This window comes from Podarcis vaucheri (genome assembly GCF_965113315.1).
Source record: "Podarcis vaucheri genome assembly, chromosome: 10".
In the NCBI taxonomy this organism is placed as follows: Eukaryota; Metazoa; Chordata; class Lepidosauria; order Squamata; family Lacertidae; genus Podarcis; species Podarcis vaucheri.
The window spans coordinates 19,644,111-19,667,640 of NC_138748.1; the positions used below are offsets into that span (position 1 = coordinate 19,644,111).

Here is a 23,530-nt window from a genome sequence, read left to right on the forward strand (position 1 = left end):
CCATGGGGTCATGAAGAGTCGGACACGACTAAATGACTAAACAACAAACAACATATACTGTAGTCTATAGAGCTATAGTTGCACAGTAGTTAGTGATGTCACTGAAATTTTTGTATTTTGACTCTCAAAAATACAGTCGTACCTTGGAAGTCGAATGGAATCCATTCCGGAAATCCATTCGACTTCCAAAATGTTCAAAAACCAAATTGCAGCTTCTGATCGGCTGCAGGATGCTCCTGCAGCCAATCAGAAGTCATGGAAGCCCCATCAGACATTTGGGTTCCAAAAGAACGTTTGCAAACTGGAACAGTCACTTCCAGGTTTGCGCCATTCAGGAGCCAAAACGTCCGAGTTCCAGAGCGTTTGGGATCCAAGGTACGACTGTACAAGCATCCAGGACTCATAATGTCTGTCTCAATAGAAGATGAACATTGCAGTGTTATAATTCTTCTTGGGCTTGGATTTTTATTTGAGCTAAAAAAGATCTCAGCTTCTTCCACCCCACACATCAACCCAGTTCTCTTCCAGCCTCCTCTTCCCTTCCCTTCCCTTCCTCTTCCCTAAACTACCTTCTTCTGCTGTTCCAGCGGGAGATAGGTCGAATAATGAACCAAGCAAGGGATTCATAAGGTATCGGGTAATCGTGATGAAATTCCCCCCTCCCACTTGGTGCTTATGAAACAGCAGCAACCATGTAAAAAACAACAGGGAGGGAGGGGGAGTTCTGGGGCTTTTAGTGCATTCCTAGAAAAGGTTCATATTGGAGCCAAGTTTTATCTTGGGATTTTTGGAGAAAGCTCATGAAAGGTGTGCTTTCCGTGATGAACTTCCAGAGAGCACTCATCACCCATAATAGCTGCCACTCCACATATGAACTGAAACAGCAAAGTATTGTGGTAGTATTCAATGTTGGTTTGGAAGTGCAAAACATTTCCCTGTGGTGAGAGCAAGATGAATATATAGTGGAATCTTATATGTCTATGCAGAAGCAAGTCTCGCTGAGTTCGATGGGATTTGCTCCCAGATAAGTAGGTATAGGATTGCAGATTTACGTTATTCAAAATGAGCCAATAATGTATACAGGGTGGTGAATTAGGGTTACCTTGGTGCAAAAGTCTGTGCATTTTATACTAATATATACACAACCCTCTGGGACGCGGGTGGCGCTGTGGGCTAAAGCCTCAGCGCCTAGGGCTTGCCGATCGAGAGGTCGGCGGTTCGAATCCCCGCGGCGGGGTGCGCTCCCGCTGCTCGGTCCCAGTGCCTGCCCACCTAGCAGTTCGAAAGCACCCCCGGGGGCAAGTAGATAAATAGGTACCGCTTACCAGCGGGAAGGTAAACGGCGTTCCGTGTGCGGCTCTGGCTCGCCAGAGCAGCGTTGTCACGCTGGCCACGTGACCCGGAAGTGTCTTCGGACAGCGCTGGCCCCCGGCCAATAGATGTGAGATGGGCGCACAAACCCCAGAGTCTGTCAAGACTGGCCCGTTCGGGCAGGGGTACCTTTACCTTTACCTTTACACAACCCTCATCATAATATTCCCTTTTAAAATTAATTTCAATTAAATGTCCACAACAGAATTATGAAAGCAGCGCTGTAAAAAACAAAACAAAATGGTATCTTTCTACAGCTGGTCTGACTGCACACCAGAAAGCCTTGCTTCTAATGAGATTAGGAAGAACATGAGTTATTTCTTATGAAAGGATTTCCTTTTTAGCTCTTGCCTCAAAGCAAGGCATTATCCCTTAACTGAATACTTGTGTATGGTTCTTCTGTCGTTTCCTGATCTCTGCCTCTATCTTTGTTAAATGCCTGGAGTGCTCCCCATTGTCTACAAGTGTTTTTTAATTGAAAATGAGCAAAATGGAAGCAAGGGCATAAATGCGCCAAAATAGCTTCAGCAAATGAGCAAACCAGCACAATGAGAACTGAAGGAATAATTTGAAATTTGAAGTCATTGATAGCAGTAGGCCTCCGCTGTGCGAGAGAGCCTTAGTACTTGGTGCTTTCTTTATACAGTGGTACCCCGCAAGACGAACGCCTCGCAAGACGGAAAACCCGCTAGACGAAAGGGTTTTCCGTTTTGGAGGCGCTTCGCAAAACGAATTTCCCTATGGGCTTGCTTCGCAAGACGACAGCCCATAGGGAAATCTCAGGGACAGCGGGGAAGCGCAGCGCGTCTTCCCCACTGTCCTCGGACCTCCTCCCGCCGCCCGGCATCGGAACGAAGCTCCGATGCCAGGCGGGGGGGCAAGGCCTCCTCCGCCGCCCGGCATCGGAACGAAGCTCCGATGCCGGGGGGGGAACGCCTCCTCCCGCCGCCCGGCATCGGAACAAAGCTCCGATGCCGGGCGGGGGGGCGGGGAACGCCTCCTCCCGCCGCCCGGCATCGGAACGAAGCTCCGATGCCGGGCGGGGGGGGGAACGCCTCCTTCCGATGCCGGGTGCTTCGGATGGCTTTCCTGAAGACTTGGGGTGGGAGGAGGGTTTTCCTTCCCACCGCCAACATTCAGAATGCTGTTCTGAATGTTGGCGGTGGGGAGGAAAAACCCTCCTCCCACCGCAAGCCCCGGGAACAGAGGAGAAGCGCTGCGGAACGAATTAATTTCGTCTTGCGAGGCACCACTGTACAGTTGTTATAAAACAAGAGAGCCCTCTTTTTTGTGAGAGGTGCAAGATTATTTACACTGAAACAAGACAAAGCTCTGGGTGCAAGTTTTTTTCTTTTTTATAATAATATTTATTAGCATTTTCATTTTCAACAAACACCATACAATATTTACATTTCTTATCATCACCTATATTTTTACTCTCTTGAGTCATCAACTTACCCCCAGCCCTCCAAACTGACTTTCTAGCTTCCAATCATAATTTCATCTGCATTTCTCATTCCCCCTATCTGTCTTTCTTTTTGCTTTGATATTCATTTTAATTGTAAACAAGCTTCTACTTTTGACTAGCAAACCTTTAAATCAGTCCTGTTAGTGTTGTTAAATGTTTACAATGCTCTTTCAAATACGTAATAAATTTACTCCAGTCTTTTTCAAATCGTTGGTCTCGCTGGTCTCAGATTTCCCTGGACCGTTTTGCCAGTTCTGCATATTCAATCATCTTATTTTGCCATTCTTCTACTGTCGGAATTTCTTGCTGCTTCCATTTCTGGGCTAAAAGAATCCTTGCTGCTGTTGTAGCGTATAAAAATAGAGTATAGTCTTTCTTGGGAATCTCTTCTCCTAGAATACCTAGCAGGAAAGCTTCTGTTTTCTTATGAAAAGTGTTCTTAAAGACTTTCTTAAGTTCATTATATATCATATCCCAGTATGCTTTCACCTTGGGACAAGTCCAACTATCTGTCTTCTTTGGCGATCACTTGTAGCCGAGTAAGAGTGTCTTCCATAAACACAGTTTTAACAGTGGTTTTGGAAGACGCCTGTGCGTGAATTTGTTTTTTGTGTGTAGATCAGTGCACGCTGAAAAACGCACAGTCTTCGCAGTAAGACTCTATTCCAATGGCATGAGTACCACAACGACTGATAGATTCCTATCTGCTGCAGCCTTCACCCTCCTTCACAGCTGTTGTAACATACCACTTATCGCCCGCCTGTTCTGCCATTGAGGACTTTTTGGATCATCATTTGTCAAGCTCCTCCCCTTTGACCTTACCGCCTTGGGTGACCCTGCTGGGAGTACGAGACTCCTGATGGCTTTGCTCACAAGGGTCATAGGAACATGCAAGCCCACTCACCATGACAAGGTGATGATCCAGTGAATGAGTTCTCCATCAGTAGACCCTAGCGGGCTTATTTGGTGGTGAAGCAGTGCCCAGTGTCTGCATCTAGGGCCCCTTAGCAATGCTACCACAATGGCATTGTGGGAAATTGAAATGATGAATAGACTTAAAGCATTGCTGACAGGACTGATACATTTTCGCCTTCCTAGATCGAGACTTTTCACCACCAATGTGCTGGTCGGAATTTGTGCCCAGGTAGCATTAAATGTTTTTTTTTTTCCATGCATAATTTTTATTGGTTTACAAAAGTCAAAGCACAAAATAAGCTATATCAATACTCATATCATTTCACCAAAAGAAAGAAAAGAGACTTCCTTCAGTCATTCCACGAATCGTCCAAAATAACAATAAACAGTATATCCGCGTTTCCATGTTTGTAATGCCATAAGTCGTTCTCATTCTTCCATTTTCTTTTGGCATTACCCTTTACCTCTTACAGAGCGCCTCTGAAACCTACTAGTGTTATTTGTTCATCAATTAGGCTTTCCAGATATTTCGTAAAACTTTCCCAATTTTTAACAAACCTCTGATCTTTTATATATCTAATTTTACCTGTCATCCTGTCCATCTCCACATAATCTAATAGTTTAGATCTCCATTCCTCCGTTGTTGGTAGCCTCTCTTGTTTCCAGTATGTAGCTATTAAGACCCTTGCTGCCGTTGTTGCGTATTGGAACAGTTTGTGATCTTTCTTCTTTATCTCCTTTCCTACCAAACCTAGCAGAAACACTTCGGGTCTTTTGACAAAAGTATATCTTAGCATTTTCTTCAGTTCATTATATACACTCTCCCAAAACTCTGTGACTTTTCGGCATTCCCACCACATGTGGTAGAATGTCCCCTCCCTTTCCTTACATTTCCAGCATTTGTTACAGGATCCGTACATTTTGGCTAGTTTAACCGGGGTCAAGTACCAGCGATAAAACATTTTCATTAAGTTCTCTTTAAGTGACACACAGGCCGTAAATTTAAGATGTTGTTTCCAGAGTTTATCCCACTCTTCTAAATAAATGTTACGACCGAAATCTCTGGCCCAGTGTGTCATTACCGCCTTAACCTCCTCGTCAGCTAAGTTCCAGTCCAGTAAGTACTTATACATTTTGGATAGTATTTTTGTGTTATTTCCCAGGATCTCACTTTGGAATCTGGATTTTTTGTCAGCGTAGCCTTTATCTTTGGCGTCTTTCCTAAACATATCATTTATCTGGTGGTAGTGCAGCCAGTCATATACTAAAGGTTTTACCTGCTCATACGGCCTTATTTTCCATTTTCCTTCCTCTTTCATTAACAGTTGTTCATAGGTTGCCCAGTTGGTTCCCATATTGATCTTGTTGATAGCCATAACCTCTAATGGGGATAACCAATGGGGTATTCTGGGTTCTAGCATGTCTTTGTACCTTTCCCAAACCTCCAGCAGAGGGCCCCTAAATATATGGTTCCCAAATCCTTTGTGGCCCTTCTTCCGCCCATGCCACAGATAGGCATGCCACCCGTATCGGTTATCGTGGCCCTCTAGGTCTAGCACTTCCCTATCCTATAGTTTTATCCATGTCTTAACCCAGCATAGGCAAGATGCCTCATAGTATATTTTCAGATCAGGTAGGGCGAAGCCTCCCCTTTCTTTCGTATCTGTCAGTATTTTAAACTTTACTCTCGGCTTCTTCCCCTGCCAAATGAATCTAGAGATCTCTCTGTGCCAGGCTTTAAATATCTTTGTACCTTTGATAATCGGGATATTTTGAAAGAGAAATAAAATTCTTGGTAATACCGACATTTTAATTGTGGCTATTCTACCCCAGAATGACAGTCTAAGCCGGCCCCACGTTTCTATATCCTTCTTAACTCCTTTCCATACCATTTCGTAATTGTTTTTGAATAGATCTATGTTTTTTGGCGTTACCCATATCCCTAAGTATTTCACCTTCTTTGTTACTTCTATTTCTGTTTCTCTTTTTAATTCCTCAATTTCATCTACCTGCATATTTTTAACTAATATTTTTGTCTTCCTTTTATTTAATTTAAAGCCTGCTACTTCCCCGAACTGATCAAATTCTCTGAGTACTTCTTTTGTTGAATCCAATGGGTCTTCCATTGTTACAACTAGGTCGTCTGCAAAGGCTTTAGTTTTATGCTCGTGCTGGCCGACCCTGATACCTTTAATTCCTTTGTTGTCTCTGATGGAATTCAATAGAACCTCTAGTATCATTATGAATAATAGTGGGGATAGTGGGCAACCCTGTCTTGTTCCTTTAGTTACTGTTAATTCTTCCGTTTCTACATTATTTATTATCAATCTTGCTCTTTGTTCCGTGTATATTGCTTTTATCCCATTGAAGAATTCAGTACCTACTTCCATGTGATCCAATTGCTTCAGCAGGAATTCCCAGTTTACGTTATCGAACGCTTTCTCAGCGTCTACGAATAGCAATAAACCTTGTTTGTCACACCTTTCTGTTAGATATTCTATAATGTTTATGATATTTCTTAAATTATCTTTCATTTGCCTCCCCGGCAAAAAACCGGCTTGGTCTCTGTGGATACTATTTACCAAAATGGCTTTAAGTCTTCTTGCCAAGACTCCCGCAAAGATCTTATAATCTATATTTAGTAAGGAAATCGGCCTGTAGTTTTTAATTTGCTCTAAGTCTGTATCTTGCTTTGGAATTAGTGTGATCAGGTAGCATTAAATGTTAATTAGTGTGATCAGGTAGCATTAAATGTTAATTGGGAGAAAAGTTACAGCCCCAAAGGCTTCATTTGTTCCTTTGTAACATTAGATGTGCAGCAGTCATATTCCCCAAGCTTGTCCTGGCAAGATGGCGTAAGCGAGAGCATCTGCACACTGCTGGCGACACCGTTATTTCTTGCTATATGTAATGTTATGCCTTGTTCCCTCTTGAGGTGGTGATGATATGCCAGTTGAAGGCAGACTGCATAGCCAATATCTCTGTAATGCTTCTACTGGGACTTAAGTGTGAATGCCTCGTATAGAATTAGGCTTTATTCATCTATTGGGATGTTCTTCTTTTTAAAAAAGCCCCATTAAAATGTAGAACCCTTGTCCATTATTATAGGGCTTGCTCAAGAAATCAGTTGATGTTACTACCACTGGAAGGGCAAAATAAAACACTCCATAGTTTCAAATATTAAAATTTTGGTTCACATTAGAAGCTGGAGCATCCTACTGACTTTGCGTCTTCTTAAAATTGTTTACCTTTAGGTGTGCTTTGGAGTTTCAGGCCACTGCTTGTGTTGTTTCAAAAGAACTGAAATGTTTTCATCTTTCTGAGTTTGGAAATAATTCACACATGCCTGTACACCATTTGATATCTTATTGCTTGGTCACTCAACACAATGACTTTCAGCCATGAAAGCTCCATCGAAAAGCACTTGTATTTATGGTGATGAGAAGTGAGACGGACAGGTGTCTTGGTGGTATTTGATCCATGGTGGGGTTTTTACACGAGCAGTGACTGCTTGATGCTGCTGTTATCAAGGAATGAGCATGCAAGTGTTCGTTTTAGTGAAACCTACTGCTTATGTACAGCATGTTGCGTTGTGAAGTTGCTCTCCTTCTTCCAAGAGGTCCAAAACCAATCATCTGCTCTCTCTCCAGTTCAAAGGAAAAATGCCTCCTCCGTGTGATCCAGTGTGCAAGATCATAGATTGGATTCTCGCAGTCTGGCACCAACTCAATTCATGTTTATCACGGCTTGGAGCACCTGAAGCACTTGTTGGGCCGAAGCATTTTCTGTCTTGTCCGGTGGTGCCTGGTCACAGCCACACAACAGTGAAGTAAGTCTTGCCGTTTAATCTTCATTAATGATACAGTGCAGCAGTGACATCATTAAAATACTTACTTCTCCAGTACATCACTGTAATCTGTTCTAGCGCCACTAATTCACATTTATAGAGTTTCCCAGTCTTTCTCCCATGGCTGCACTCTCTCTAATTTTGTGTTACACCGTGCCTTCTTGGCAGCCATTTTGCGACTGGCATCCACAGCTCCTTCTCAAAATTCAAAATGTACCTGCTGCTTCAAAAAGGTTGGCAAGCCCTGATGTACTGCTTAATTACAATCATGTACAACACACAGCAGAATAACTTATTTCTTAAAAAAAAAAAAATAGTTGCAGCACCACCGTGTAGACATTTACTTGGTTACAGATGCTGAATTTATTCGTTTACTTTTTATTTCATTCCGACAAGCATGATGGTGCTATGATGTAAGTGAGTTTCTTAAATGCTCGTGGGTATTTTCTCTCTTTTTTTTATTAGAGCTAGCAAACTATTTGGTTAGTTAGTTTTTTGATATAACATATCAGGAATATATAAGGAGTTGCAAAGCATGCAATGGCAGTAGTGGGGAAAAGTAATTGTGTGCTTCACAACTGCAGTAATACACACTGGGCCTCCATTAGACTATTAAATCCAGGGGCTAAAATTACATTTTATGTCTTTGATTATGATTACATGACACACTTGTCACATAGAAAGGGAGGTTCAAGTTCTTGGAAGTGCTTGTACAGCCCAAGTACAATTGTACCTTGGTTCTCAAACGCCTTGGTACTCGGACGTTTTGGCTCCCAAACGCTGTAAACCTGGAAGTGAGTGTTCCAGTTTGGAAGCCAGACATCCAACGTGGCTCCCATGGCTTCCAATTGAGTGCAGGAAGCTCCTGCAGCCAATCGGAAGCCGTGCCTTGGTTTTTGAACCGTTTTGGGAGTCGAACGGATTCCCAGAATGGATTAAGTTCAACAACCAAGGTACAACTGTATAAGACAGCAATGGTCCAGGTGTCTTTCTCAGGATTTGTAGGAGCTCTCTGTCGTCTGAGGAAGAGATATTTTATATCACCTGATATTATTTTTTTACCAACATGCAAGGGACTGAATATAGGATCTTCCGAACTCAAAGCACGCACTCTGCCTCTAAACTATTGCCCCATACCAGAGGAGGGGATTTCAACAGCTTCTCATGCAAGGATGAAAAAAACTGTAGCTACAATGTTCATGCCTTAGTGCTATTTCTTTTCCCTCTGTACTCAAAGGTGGATGTCCAAGTTATGGAATTCTGTCATTGCTCCCCGAGTTCAAGAAGCAATTCTCTCCAGAGCATCTCTGAAAAGACCATCCGCACTGGGACAGATGGCAGTCAAGAAAAGTCCGAGCCAAGGGCAACAGGCTGTGGTGAAAGCTGCGCTCAGCATCCTCTTAAATAAAGCTGTTCTGCATGGATGTCCTCTTCCCAGAGCAGGTGGGAAATAGTAACTGGGTTGATTGCTAGACTTAAAAGTCCAGGAAGGAAACTGAAGGCTATAACCCAGCAATCCTAGAAGACACTGATAGCACCCACTAACTACCGCATCTCAGGCATGGTTTCAAGAAACGTGTTTTGGAGTGATCAGAATAGCTTAAGCAAGTCAAAAACAAACTTCTGTTGCTTGCCTGTCTGATCTGGAGAAGATTCATTCTTGACCACAAAACTATGAAGATCACTGATCACGTAATGTTAAACTAGAACTGAGGGAGACATTTCTCCATGAGTTCATCTCTCGGCACTGTTATGTTGTGAACTGCCCTGAGATGTACAGATGAAGAGTGGTACATTTCTTCTTCTTCTTCTTATTATTATTATTATTATTATTATTATTATTATTATTTGCTACAACCACATAGGTTTGGTCAATTGCATGGGTCTTTCCCATGGAGTTTGAGCACTAGATATTTTTTATTTTGCAAGGAGTCTGACATGTTCACAGATGTAGATAAATTCTCTATTTTTCTTATTTTTGTTGTGGCCAAGTAATAATAATAATAATAATAATAATAACAACAACAACAACAACAACAACAACAACAACAACAACAACAATTTATTATTTATACCCCGCCCATCTGGCTGGGCCTCCCCAGCCACTCTAGGCGGCTTCCATAGAAACCAAAAATACACTAAAATATCACACGTTAAAAACTTCCCTGAACAGGGCTGCCTTAAGATGTCTTCTGAATGTCAGGTAGTTGTTTATCGCTTTGACATCTTGTGGGAGGGCGTTCCACAGGGCGGGTGCCACTACCGAGAAGGCCCTCTGCCTGGTTCCCTGTAACTTGGCCTCTCACAGCAAGGGAACTGCCAGAAGGCCCTCGGCGCTGGACCTCAGTGTCCGGGCAGAACGATGGGGGTGGGGACGCTCCTTCAGGTATACTGGACCAAGGCCATTTAGGGCTTTAAAGGTCAGCACCAACACTTTGAATTGTGCTCGGAAACGTACTGGGAGCCAATGTAGGTCTTTCAAGACCGGTGTTATATGGTCTCGGCGGCCGTTTCCAGTCACCAGTCTAGCTGCCGCATTCTGGATTAGTTGTAGTTTCCGAGTCACCTTCAAAGGTAGCCCCACGTAGAGCGCATTGCAGTAGTCCAAGCGGGAGACAACCAGAGCATGCACCACTCTGGCGAGACAGTCCGCAGGCAGATAGGGTCTCAGCCTACGTACCAGATGGAGCTGGTAAACAGCTGCCCTGGACACAGATTTGACCTGTGCCTCCATGGACAACTGTGAGTCCAAAATGACTCCCAGGCTGCGCACCTGGTCCTTCAGTGGCACAGTTACCCCATTCAGGACCAGGGAATCCTCCACACCTGCCCGCCTCCTGTCCCCCAAAAACAGTACTTCTGTCTTGTCAGGATTCAACCTCAATCTGTTAGCCGCCATCCATCCTCCAACCGCCTCCAGACACTCACACAGGACCTTCACTGGTTCTGATTTAAAAGAGAGGTAGAGCTGGGTATCATCTGCATACTGATGAACACCCAGCCCAAACCTCCTGATGATCTCTCCCAGCGGCTGCATGTAAATGTTGAAAAGCATGGGGGAGAGGACAGAACCCTGAGGCACCCCACAAGTGAGAGCCCAGGGTCTGAACACTCATCCCCCACCACCACTTTTGGAACACTGCCCAGGAGGAAGGAGCGGAACCACTGTATAACAGTGCCCCCAGCTCCCAGCCCCTCAAGACGGTCCAGAAGGATGTTATGGTCGATGGTATCAAACGCCGCTGAGAGATCCAGCAGAACTAGGAAACAGCTCTCACCTTTGTTTGAATATATTGCTCATAGTTCTCTTTATTGGTCCAGGCACTGCAGCTCTCTCCTTTCTGGCTACGAGGGCCTGAATCTCTATTTTTGCATTCATCTCCTCTCTTTCTCTCTCATGCAATCATCACACACACAGTTTCTGCCCCTGGTGCTTCCTGTGTCATTTGCTTGTGTGTTTCTTTGTGAAACCAGAGGTAGTTCATTTTTACATTGGGGCCCATGATTTATTTCTGGTTGAGCAATTAGGTAGCCCACGATTGTAACAGATCTAGTGCTTACTGCTGAGCCCACAAAACCAATCAATTAAGTCTCAAAAACCTATAACATTTCATTGTTCGACCTCTTTATTCATCCTTGCAATCACAGCAAATCTTCCAGTTCCATAAAACCATGGTGGTTTTTTTAAAAAAAAGCTTAGCTGATGCACTTTTAGACAAAGGCATTTGGCATCACATTATAATATTTCAGGTCTTGAATTATCACCACCACGGCTTATTTTGTTCTCAATGTTTCAGAGCTGGATCGGTACATTGCTGATTTCAAAGGAGGAAACTTCCCCCTCTCTATGGTGTCAAACTACAAGAATTGCCCCAAGAAAAAAGGAGAAAGCATCGCTTGGAGAAAAGTGAGCACCAGTCCTCGTAAGAAATCAGGCCACTTGTCAGCCCAGTCCTGGAGTAGAAAAGAGGAGAATGCAGAAGGTAATGGCTAATGGGAATGAAAGGCCCTGGAGACCTCATAGGAACTGCAGAGATGGGCCAGGAAATTCTGTTTAATGTGAATGTTCTGTCCTTTAACCGTTCAGTCAAGGGTCTTTCATTTCTGAGTTGTTGTTGTTGTTGTTGTTGTTGTTGTTGTTTACCAACGATATTCATAATCCACTCACCACTGCTGAAGTGCAACTTCTCTTTAACCCTGCTAAAACAGATACAGTGGGCGCTCGGGTTGCGAACGTGATCCGTGCGGGGTGCACGTTCGCAACCCGCAGCGTTCGCAACCTGTAGCAGCGCGTCTGCACACACACAAGTTGCGATTCGGCGCATCTGCGCATGCACAAAGCGCAATTTAGCGCTTCTGTGCATGCTTGACCTCCAAAACCAGAAGTAACCCATTCTGGAACTTCTGGGTTTTGGCGGGTGCATGACCCAAAAAAAACGCAACCTGAAGCGCCTGTAACCCAAGGTATGACTGTACAGATGCTTCAGGTTAAAGATGCTTCAGGTTACAGACTCCAATAACCCAGAAATAGTACCTCAGGTTAAGAAATTTGCTTCAGGATGAGAACAGAAATCGCGGGGCGGTGGCGCGGCAGCAGCGGGAGGCCCCATTAGCTAAAGTTGTACCACAGGTTAAGAACAGTTTCAGGTTAAGAACGGACCTCCAGAACGAATTAAGTTCTTAACCCGAGGTACCACTGTACAGGATTGGCACCACTGGTGCTTCATGGATTACTCCCACCGACTGTATGTGTGTGTCAATGCTTCTCATCCTTCGTCTTGTATAGGTGTCAAGTCAAAGAACATATTGCAGGAAAATGGGAACAAAATGGCTTCTCTAACAAGAAAGTAAGTTGATTTCGGAGGGGGACTGGAAAATTATTAGGCAATGATAAAATTAAATAACTGAATTCTGTAATAACCCAGTACTGTACATTTTTATGTGGCTTTGTCCCGGTCCGTTTTCTAGGAAATTTTAGATAATTGTTTGTCCTGGGATCAGTAAGCCTGTCGTGTGAGATGAGGTGAGCATCATTGCCCTCCCCTCCCCCAACTACATAGGAAATGGGAGAATATGTAGACAATAATATTCACCTTAAATTACTGTGGCTGGATGCCATAGCCAAAATATCAAACCACGTGCAGATGGCAAACACAAAGCTGCCAATTCACAAAAGGTTGGAAATCACAAAGGTTGGAAATCACAAGTGCCAAAGAACTGCAGGTTCTTTGCTACTGGTTGTCGTGGCCTCAACATGTTTTGTTAAAAAGATAAAAGTGGTTGAGAGCAATGTTCAGGGTTGGTGCACCCATGAGCCAAGGTGAGGCAACCGCTTCAGGTGGCAAAGATCCACCAGGGCAGCAGATCCCAATGTCGATCTTTCTCCCCTCTGCCCCTCATTCCTGATGTTCCTGATCATCCATCACCCCATTTTTCCTGAATGGGAGGGAGGTGCCTCAGGTGTCAAAATGTCTTGAGCTGGTCCTGGCAATGTGCATGTGAGTGCTATTGGACACATGCCTGGTCTTCAGGAACATTCTATAACGTTCCTGGCTTATACGAAACAGAACAGCCTACACACTTGCTTTCGAATAGTTCACAGGAATGAATTCCCATCTGTTTTAGTTTGCAGAATGGCAGTCCTTAAGCCAGTGTGATAGTTTCTAAAAATTCTGCTGTCCATTCTATATACTGTTGAGCAAATGGTCAAAGGCACAGATTAACTGAATGAGACTCAAGTCAAGTTTAGTTTTACTTCTCCAGAGGATTTGCAGCTTTGGGAGAACACTTTACATATATACATTATCTGTTGTTTCAACAGATTGTGACTCAATCCTATGTAAATGTTTGAAATGCCTCTGTTAAAAAAATATTGTGCTTGCATTTATGTTTGATGATACGAAAGGTCTGTCTGCAGTGTTTAATGGTTGCCATCGTTTAATGTTGCATATGTGAACTTGCTCGCACATTGTACTAGAAAAGGCCATTTCTCCCTTGTAGATTAGTAAGGAAATGCCCGTGTAGCAGGGAAGGTTAATTAAACCACTCATAGAATTAATATTCAACCCAGATATATTTTGAGTAGACCCTAAACTCTCAATTTTAAAATCTCACCTTTACTAGGGAACAGTGTGAAGAATGATTTTTTTAATGAGCTTGTAGAATAAATTAAATTGGCTTTTGTTTTGTTTTCCTAGACGTCTAGAAGATGACCCACTAAGTGTGTTAAACCTGGAGCAGAGGCTATCGGTTGGTTCTGATGATGAAGTAGACCTTGTGCAGGAGCTTCAGAGCATATGTTTAAGCAAATCAGAATCTGACATAAGCAAGGTAACTGCAGTCTACATCTCTTCACAATGTAATCAGCTTGTCCATTTCCTCTGGTTCCATCCATGCTTCATTCCAACACGTCACAATTTTCTCCTGTTCTCAGGAAAACATTCATAGACTCATCCATCTTTCTAAGTGCCTTCCTTTTCTGTTTCTACCCGGTGTTGTCTCCAAATTCCTTCAGTCGACTGCTTACTCCTACTTTTCATTTATTTATTCCATTTCAAAATTTTAAAATGCTTATAATTACATAAATAAAAAATAAGTCTGGATTTAAATAGAGCAGTTTCAAAATGTCTGCAACATGGCTTATTCTCACTTCTTTCTCCTCCAACTCCTCTCCTGCTCTCTATTTAAAGTGCCCTCAGCAGATGATTTCCTCACGGCCAAATTCAAAGGTCTTTGTCCTCATCTTGCCAGATTCCCTTCTTGCCCTAGTTTCTGTCCTCAACTGGGTCTCTTCCTGCCTGACCAGTCTCTCGTTTCTCTGTTCCCTGTTTCCATTAGAATCTGTCTCCGTGATATATTGTTGTTCCCAATCCTAGGTTATTTCATCAGATCCCATGGTTTTCATATTGCCTATATGCTGGTACCCAATTTTGTCTCCCTATCCCAGACCAAGATCCCCCTCCATGCATTCCTCAGTTCTTAAGTACTTCTCTGACATTGCTGCTTATATGTTCCATCGCCTTCTCAAACTCATTCCTATGTTTCCTGTCCTCATATACTCTGTATTAGAGGTTTGCATCTCTGTGCCCATTGAGAATATCACCACCTACCTCACTGGATAGACACATCTCTTCCACACTGCCACCAAGTCACTTCATTTTCACCTGTTTTGACATTGTCAAAATGCAGCCTTTCTTTTCTGCTTTGTCAGCAAATATTCTGATTTGTGGTCTTGTCATCTCCCATTCTGAAAGCTGCAACCTTCTCCCCCCTCTTCCTACACCCACCCTATACCAATGCTCTACCACCAAACAAGTCATCTATTTTATTGCTCAGACCACCTGACAGCTGTCCTTAATTCCTACACCGTCTTTCAGCCTGGGATCCATCACAAAATCCTCATCTCTACTTTCAGAATTCCTTGTGGCTTTGCATCCTCTTATCCTGGCCACCTTTGCATCCCAAGATTCCTGCCGGTGTTCAGGTCCATCATCTGTCTGAACATCTCCTTCCCTTTCCCTTTCTCACCCTGCCCCTTATGTCTGAAACTTGTTTTCAAAAATGGCTGCAGGTTGTTGCCTCTCTCTTCCATTAACTCTCTCCTTGAAACTCACGTTTTCCATGAAGTTTTTGGTGCATGCCCTTATTTATTTGTACAAATATTTATAGACCACTATTTCATAGTGGAGTAACTCATTATGTAGAAGTTCCATCATCATATGGAAAGTTCCCTTGCCGCCTCCAATAAAGTCCAGTTGGTGTCCTGTAGACATTCTTGGATGTCCCATGGTGCTGCATAAGTTGTATCTAATCACAGAAGACATAGTGTATTGACTGCAGCTTGGTAACATTCTTTTCAACTCTGAAAACCTTTATAATATGTTTACAGAGTGTATTACCAAGCTTTAAGAGGTTTACCAAAGCAGATTAACAATGATACACAGAGCATTGCTTAAAAACATATATCAGTTTTTGTATATGCGAGTGAGATTTCCCTCTGACTTCATAATCTTATCTCTGTTGTCGCTATCAGTCTATTGATCATGGGAAGCTAGTGTAGACTTAACAAGGGGTATAGGCATATCCCTGTTTTGACTTCTAACACTTGACTTTTTCCATCCCTCCTTCCTCACCAAACCTTATACAGATAGTAGATTCAAAGGATGAGCTGGTGATGATGATTAATGCTTCTCAGAAGGATCCTGTATTTTCAGCAAACGTCATAAAGGCCAAAACTTCAGCATCACAGCAGGTTTGTGACGAGTTGTGATAACGTGACATAAAGATGTCTTTGTATGTATTAGGGGGTTGGACTCGATGGCCCTTGTGGTCTCTTCCAACTCTATGATTCTATGATTCAATGTCCGTAACCTAAGCCTAGAGTTGTTTGTTAGATTCAGGGCATACTGAGCACAATCACTGCATGATTGCCAAGGCTCTTTATATTGTGTTGTCCTTGTGGAAGTGAAGTTTCACCATGAGAGAAGGCAGAGAACGACAGAGACACGCACAAGATGGGCAAGAGAGACTGATGCGCATGAAATATGAACACAAAGGTGGAGAGAGAGAGAGAGAGAGAGAGAGAGAGAGAGAGAGAGAGAGAGAGAATGAAGCAGATATGCAGGCTAGACATTATATTATGGACCACTGGTTGCCATGGAAAGATGTTAAAATATTTTAGATTTTTGAAAACAAAAATCAGAAGAGGTGTTGTGTTTGACAACTCCATTGTCCAGAAATTCAATTTTGCTTTTGCATTCGCGTTAGTTTTATTTTCGCCCAATGTGGGGTCTGAAGCCACAACCCTGAGGTGAAGAGTCTCATCCTCTACTGTCATTTGGTCTGCTTAAATATCTAACCCCCCACTTCTCCAGGTAGCTGCCACTTTCCTACTGAGAGAAAGCATACGGGCTGATGTACAAACTCATCCCAAGTGATGTTCCCAGACAGGCCTCCATGTGATTATCTTTGTGTACATTCTGAGATGCTTTGCAGACCTTCTTCCCTTTTTCCTATTTCACATGATAAGAAGGCAACGGCCTCTTACAACTCAGAGGAAGAGAAAAATAATCCTTTAAAGCAACTGAACATTTCTAATTGTCACTTCCAAGCAACCCTCCCCCCTGGGTACCATTTTAGTCAGCCACTACCTCTGTGTTTTTGAGTTTCCATGGTAACGAAAACCATCTGGAGGGTTCATGGTCTCTGGGGCCGGTCATGAATGGCTAAAGCCAAATGGTCTCTCATCCTAGTGCTGGCTAGTCTGAGTTTCTCAATTATTTTTCCTCAGGGTGGGCTGTGTTTTGTGTAGGTGTCACAAAACTTTTTTTTTAAGGAAAAAAAATCTTCTAGGGCATGGGGCTCATTTAAAATGCCAGAGAAAGTACTTCCTTTTGATTATTATACCACTGAAAGGCAAGTCACGAATCGGTATGGGATAGCAACACACAAACAAGTACACACAATCCCCAGTGCTAAAGGCACATAGCGATATGGGTCGAGGGAGGTTTCACTCGTGTTAATAGCTCAGCAATTCACTCAGCCCACCCACCAATTCAACACAGCCCACCCGCTCCCTAGGCCTCTGTTCATATCCTTCTGAAAAATGTGGCAATGGGGGAGAAGTCAAAAAGATTTATACAGTGCTGTGTTGTGCTCTTCCAATTTTTCTGTCTGCATGAGCATTCCAGGTTGACAGAGAGGTTGATTCCCGCTCTCCCTGCCCTGTGTGCTGTTCTGGGGGTTTTATGACCACTTACCCCAAGCCAATTGGGTAGTGCATGGGGCAGTGTAGAGATGGATTTAAGCACCATGGTGCAAATGGAAGTCCTTGCAAGGGGCTTCCCCTGATGATGTAAATCCCAACCCCCAATAACATGCAAGTACAGTCGTATCTTCATTTTGGAACAGCTTAATTCCCGATGTTTTGGTTCCCGAACGCCACAAACCCAGAAGTGACTGTTCCGGTTTGTGAATTTTTTTTGGAAGCCAAACATCCGGCGGGGCTTCTGCAGCTTCTGATTGGCTGCAGGAGCTTTCTGCAGCCAATCAGAAGCCGCACTGTGGTTTCTGAACATTTTGGAAGTTGAACGGATTTCCGGAACGGATTCTGTTCGCCTTCCAAGGTACAGCTGTAAAAGAATAGATTTAAAAATATCAGTCATATGACCACTTCCGCTGTAATCTGATATGGTATAGTCCAGACACAATTTCCCGCCTGGCCCCCTCAGCGTGAACCAGGCCTCCAAGATGGTCTCTTATGGCACTCCCCTTTTGCTATAAGTAATAATAATAATCTTATTATTTATACTCTGCCCACCTGGCTGGGTACTTCTTTTTTATTCTGCCACTAAATGGTAGCCCTTTGTACTTTACTGTGGGGAAATCTTCCATTAGACCGACTGAGCAATTTCCCCCTATGAATTCTTGTTCAGATAAAACAGGCACACACTGTCTGTATGTTCAGGAAGCGACGGAAGACATTTTTGTTTAAACACGCTTTTCCAGCTGAAGGAAAAGGTTGTATAAACCTATCTTTTGTCGGGTTTCTGTACAGCAAAGCTGTGTTACGGCATGTTTGCGAATCGCCTTGAGACTTGTGTGAAATAAAATTCACAAATTAGGAAAATAAAACAACTAAATATGCTCTTTCGATGCCCACAACCTGGTTGCCAGACGTTTAAGAAACTTTGCCCCTCATCCATGGTACTGAGCATCAATAGGCAGGCAAACCACGAAGATTTTCAAATTGTGCAGCAGGGGAGTAAGCAACAATCTTTTGGGGTTTTCCATGGTGTATCGTTGATAGCTTACCACTTCTCCTTGTGCACTGTAGGAGAACAACAGTATGAACCTGTACACAGAAGAAAGCCCAACTGGCTTCCACAGTCTTACTTCTAAATAAGTAAATATGGGATTGCAACCTAAAATGCTTAACTGGAGACACCACGTCCAACTGGGGCAAGGATCTATTCTCGCTGGGTCCTTTGGGTGACCCACCCCATTTGCAGGGCTCAATTTTTAATTTTTCTCCTTACTTCGGAGGATGTTTATATGAATAAAGCAAGAGACTTTGAAATCCTGTGCACACTGGAAGTTCTTCATAAATGATAAATAGCCACAGTAAAAAGTTGTATAATTCTATCAAGCTGCACAGCAGAGAGAGAGAGAGAGGGGTGAAGCAAGGCTGTTGCCTCCGTTGAGATGCCAGCTGCCTTTGGTTCTCCCTAGCAGCAGCCATTTCATTAGGCTTCTGAAACTATTCTCATCCCACATGGTCATTGTAATAACTATCTGAGCTTGCCATTCTCCTCCTCCTCCCTCGCCATCCCCTTAGGGTCCCTTCCAACTCTACGATTGTATGAAATAGGGTGAGATGTTGTGCCCTTCCTTCCCTGTATCCACACCTTGAGCATTGTTTTCCCCCATTTGGGGGGGGGGAATGGAAGATAGATTTTACTTTGTCCAGAAGTGTGCATAGAAATCTCTGCAGCATTTAGATGGCTTCAGTCTCCTCTACAGAGGTCATGCATTTACCAGCGGGTTTTATGTTATCCAGATGAGAACCCACCAGGCTTGCAGAAAGAGCAGGTGGCTGTACCCAGATATGCCTACGGCTCTTTCTTCTTGCTGCTTGGTGTAGCTTCTGGAATCGTAAGATGCGGTGGGGGAAGGGAGGGAAGCAGAAAATAGGAGAAGACAAGACATGCATTTAAAAATAGAAACAGGGATATTGTAGGAATAGAAAAAACGTCCAGATATGGTGGTGGGCATAGAATCTATTTAGTCTTAAAAGGCATGTAGGCAGCTGCATTCTGTAATCACAGGCTCTCTTCTTTTCATCCAAAAATACACACTGCAAATGCCACCAGCCATACCGTTTTGAGGCCCGAGGAAAATAATCTAGTATAAGCCTCTACACAGGAAACTATTTAATATGCAAAACGTTTGCTTTCTCAACAGTTGGATGGTGGAAATTTTCTGGGATGTTTTCATATAAAGTGGTAGGAGCCGGTATATATTTTGACAAGGGAAAGTGGGGGAACAAAGGAGGTGGGTCGAGTTTTGTGTACCTAGCGATTCATCATGAAGGAGAAATATTTCGTTGTCAATTTTATTTACAAATCGAGCACGATTTCATGCAGTTTCGACACACTTTTGGCTGTGCAAAATTAACAGTGGAGCAAATGATTGTTCTGACTAGCTAAATAAACTCAAGTAGCGCTGTAAAATGGTGCTATTTCTTACTCAGGGAGCTGTAACTCAGTGCATAATAGGTAGCCCAACTTGTCTCATGCCTTAAAGTTTCCCTGCTCCTTCATGTTTCACATTACAGCAGCGGGGAGGCGGGAGGAGCATTCTGTGGTTCACCTCAGGTGCCAAAATGTCTTGGACTGACCCTGTCCTGGAAATGCTGTGGTCCCAAACCATTTACATCAAGACTAGCACTTCAAATTAAGCCCAGGAACAATTTGGCAACAACGCAATCAGGTATTACACATTCTAAATCAGGGGTCAGCAAACTTTTTCAGCAGGGGGCCAGTCCAGTGTCCCTCAGACCCTGTGGGGGGCCGGACTATATTTTGAAAAATAATAATGAACATATTCCTATGCCCCACAATTAATCCAGAGGTGCATTTTAAATAAAAGCACACATTCTACTCATCTAAAAGCACGCTGATTCCCGGATCATCCATGGGCTGGATTTAGAAGGCGATTGGACCTGATCCGGCCCCCGGGCCTTAGTTTGCCTACCCATGTTCTAAAATGGTAGCTGCAGCAGCTGATGTTTCCAAACAGTTTCTTATGCCAGGCCCATGTTGAGCATGTCACACTAGCCTCATATGGATGTAACCCGGGCATGTTAAACTGAGGAAGGCCCTCCTTTCTCCCTCTGATGGTTAGAAGAAACCTCTGGTACAGAGCCAGTATGCCACTGCTATGGAGCAGCAACAGGAGAGTTTTATGGGAAAACAATATGGTGGACTAAATGGACCAATCAGAAGGGCTCCTCTTAAATTTCGAACATACAGTTGTACCTTGGATCTCGAACGACTTGTGAGTCAAATGTTTTGGGTGCCAAACGCCGCAAACCCGGAAGTGATTGTTCCGGTTTGTGAATGTTCTTTAATAATAATAATAATAATAATTAATAATAAATTATTTATACCCCACCCATTTGGCTGAGTTTCCCCAGCCACTCTGGGAGGCTCCCAATCGAGTGTTAAAAACAATACAGCATTTTAAATATTAAAAACTTCCCTAAACAGGGCTGGCTTCAGATGTCTTTTAAAGATAGGATAGCTGCTTATTTCCTTCACACCTGAAGGGAGGGCGTTCCACAGGGCGGGCGCCACCACCGAGAAGGCCCTCTGCCTGGTTCCCTGCAACCTCGCTTCTCGCAATGAGGGAACCGCCAGAAGGCCCTCGGCGCTGGATCTCAGTGTCCAGGCTGAACGATGGGGGTGGAGACGCTCCTTCAGGTTCTTTGGAACCCAAACGTCCGCCGCGGCTCCCGATTGGCTGCAGGAGCTTCCTGCAACCAATCGGAAGCCGTGCCTTGGTTTCCAAACCATTTTGGAAGTCAAACGGACTTCCAGAACGGATTCCGTTCGACTACCAAGGTACGACTGTACTTGTTAGGAAGTCAGCCCCATGGAACACACAGGGCCTCACTTCGAAGTAAAAATGCCTAGGGTCGCCCTACACAATAACGGAGGAAGGCTGGTGAAGGAATCCAAAGACATGACTTGCATACCATAAAGCAGAGCTGCTGCGATAGTCAGCACAGTGCATTCACCCCCTCAGTGTATCTGAAACTGCTGGCAGCAGAAGTTTGGTGTAAGCTCAGGGTTCTTGATCCCGGACAATTTTTGCCTTTTGTTCTTTATTCCTTTTGCTTCGGTCAGGAGTGAAATCACTGATGATATATAATGCTGTTCTGTCGGCAGGATGGGAATTCTGGGATGTGTCCTCTCAGCAGCGGTCCAACTGTGCAACGCAGCAACACGAAGTCAAAAACTGAATCTTTCAAGAGTGGTGTTTCCAGAGTGAAATCTTTTCTTCCCGTTCCCAGAAATAAAGTCAGCCAGTCTTCTCAGAACACTAAATGAAGCAGCAGCAGCAGCAGCAATACAAGGCAAATAGAGGCAGTCAAGGACTCGAAAGAAGAAATTTGGAACATGCACACAAAAATACAACTTGAGAAATGCGAATAAATCTACCAGTCTGCCATTCATCCCCCCCCCTCCCCCCTTCGGCCTTTGCGTAATCTTAGTTACCTTTGGAGAACAAATTTATTTACGAGTGTAAATAATTTTTAAATATGTTTTCTCGGTTGTATCTATGGGACCACAGTTTAATTTCTGTGTAAATAGGCTGTTTATAATGGGGGAAAATATTAGATTATATTAAATTGAACTTTAGAAAGTGAGAGAGCTTCACAGATGATTTTCTAATCTGAAAACGTTTTATTGTTTAATTATATTCAGGGGTATCACTACAAAGAGTGTAAATAATACATGCATAGGCACACACACACACTATATATATATATATATATATATATATATATATATATATATATATGAATGAGAGACTTCATCCAGAGATATCTGTGTACAAAAGAGCTAGTACCACGTGTGATGTCTTGGTGGAGAGATGTGTTCTCCATTGCATTAAGATGCAGGTAGCAAATTCAGAAGGATTGACTATCTGTACAGCAAAGTCAGTGTGTCATTTGCTGTTTACTCATCACTTGCAATCAGAGACTCCCTGGAGTTCCACTCTGCTAGTATGCAGTGGGATTCACATGCAACAGGATCCTATGTGAAAAACTAAGCAGTGGATCTGCTTTCGTTTCCTGTGTATACCGGGATCCTACAGGGGGTTACCTTAAAATGCTATTCTGTGTGTAATATCCCTACTGCCTGTAGAACAGGATCATTGGATATGGATGATAACCTTTATATATAGTTATATATACTGAAGTTTTCTGTGTTCTATTTCATACATTGGGTTGCACAATTCTGTACAGCACTGGCTTAAAGCTAATAATATACATGTGTTTTCAAGGCAAAAAAGAAAAAAAGTTCACTTTCTGAAAAGTGAATGGAATGTGGCAATAATGGGAAGAATTGGGAATACTCCCCAGTTTCTTTCAGTTATAAACTGCATTAAATATTTCAATTGCCCATATTATTGGGTAGTTTGGTTTATTTCTTGTCTCAAACTCCTTTGTCGCTTCTCTTTTGCATTCCAGGTTCCTGTATGACTGATGATTTGTGCAGACTTTATTTTTTCTGTTCAAAACAAGAACTCCAAAGCCATCATAATAAGCAGTCTGTTGTCATTTGTCTCATGCTGCTTTTTATCACGAAAAAAAGAAAGCATTTAATTACGTAAATTATTATTATATATGCTACGCTATAAAAACTCCTCTCCCCCTCTACTTTTCTCATTTTTGACACATGCTAGAAATTTAGGGCATTTTACATTCAAAGATCATTTTTCTTAAAAGGACAGCACTTGATTAGCACGCAGTGGTCGTCAGGAGAAAAAGCAACAGCAATAAATTGGGCAATGTGACCCATTTGTGTATCCTGTCTAAAATAATGTTTTAACCGCTATTTCTTCCATCCTACATCCTTTTCGCTTGCAGAAGACTGTACTCTTTCAGTGTTCACACTGGGCACAGTTCCAAGACCCTGTCTTGAGATGACACTTTCAGTAAATGGATCGGTACAGATTACTTAAGAAAAACAGGCAACATAGCCAGCTGGTGAATTGCTAGGCACTTGCTGTGATAGTGCTATGAAGATGTGCAATCCAACATCTCTGCAAGAGAGTTTGTAAAAGTAAAGTCAGCAGTTACGTTAAATGTTCTCCTGGAATTTCATCTGTCATGCCAATAAAACCCTTTTGTACTGCAA

The 23,530-nt window shown here is 43.1% G+C and overlaps 1 protein-coding gene across 2 annotated transcripts in view; it reads left to right on the top strand.

Annotated features, from left to right (window-relative positions):
* The window catches only part of CTTNBP2 (cortactin binding protein 2), a 122,156-nt gene extending 98,626 nt beyond the window's left edge, over positions 1 to 23,530 (top strand). Inside the window, exons 17-23 of one of the 2 annotated variants that reach the window (XM_082239438.1) lie at positions 7,405 to 7,583; positions 8,839 to 9,044; positions 11,399 to 11,584; positions 12,388 to 12,448; positions 13,799 to 13,931; positions 15,748 to 15,852; positions 21,551 to 23,530. In XM_082239438.1, coding sequence (XP_082095564.1) covers positions 7,405 to 7,583; positions 8,839 to 9,044; positions 11,399 to 11,584; positions 12,388 to 12,448; positions 13,799 to 13,931; positions 15,748 to 15,852; positions 21,551 to 21,712 — 1,032 coding nt within the window. In that variant the 3' untranslated portion in view covers positions 21,713 to 23,530. Of the gene's footprint in view, positions 1 to 7,404; positions 7,584 to 8,838; positions 9,045 to 11,398; positions 11,585 to 12,387; positions 12,449 to 13,798; positions 13,932 to 15,747; positions 15,853 to 21,550 lie in introns of those variants that run through there. The other variant, XM_082239439.1, reaches the window with a different exon arrangement.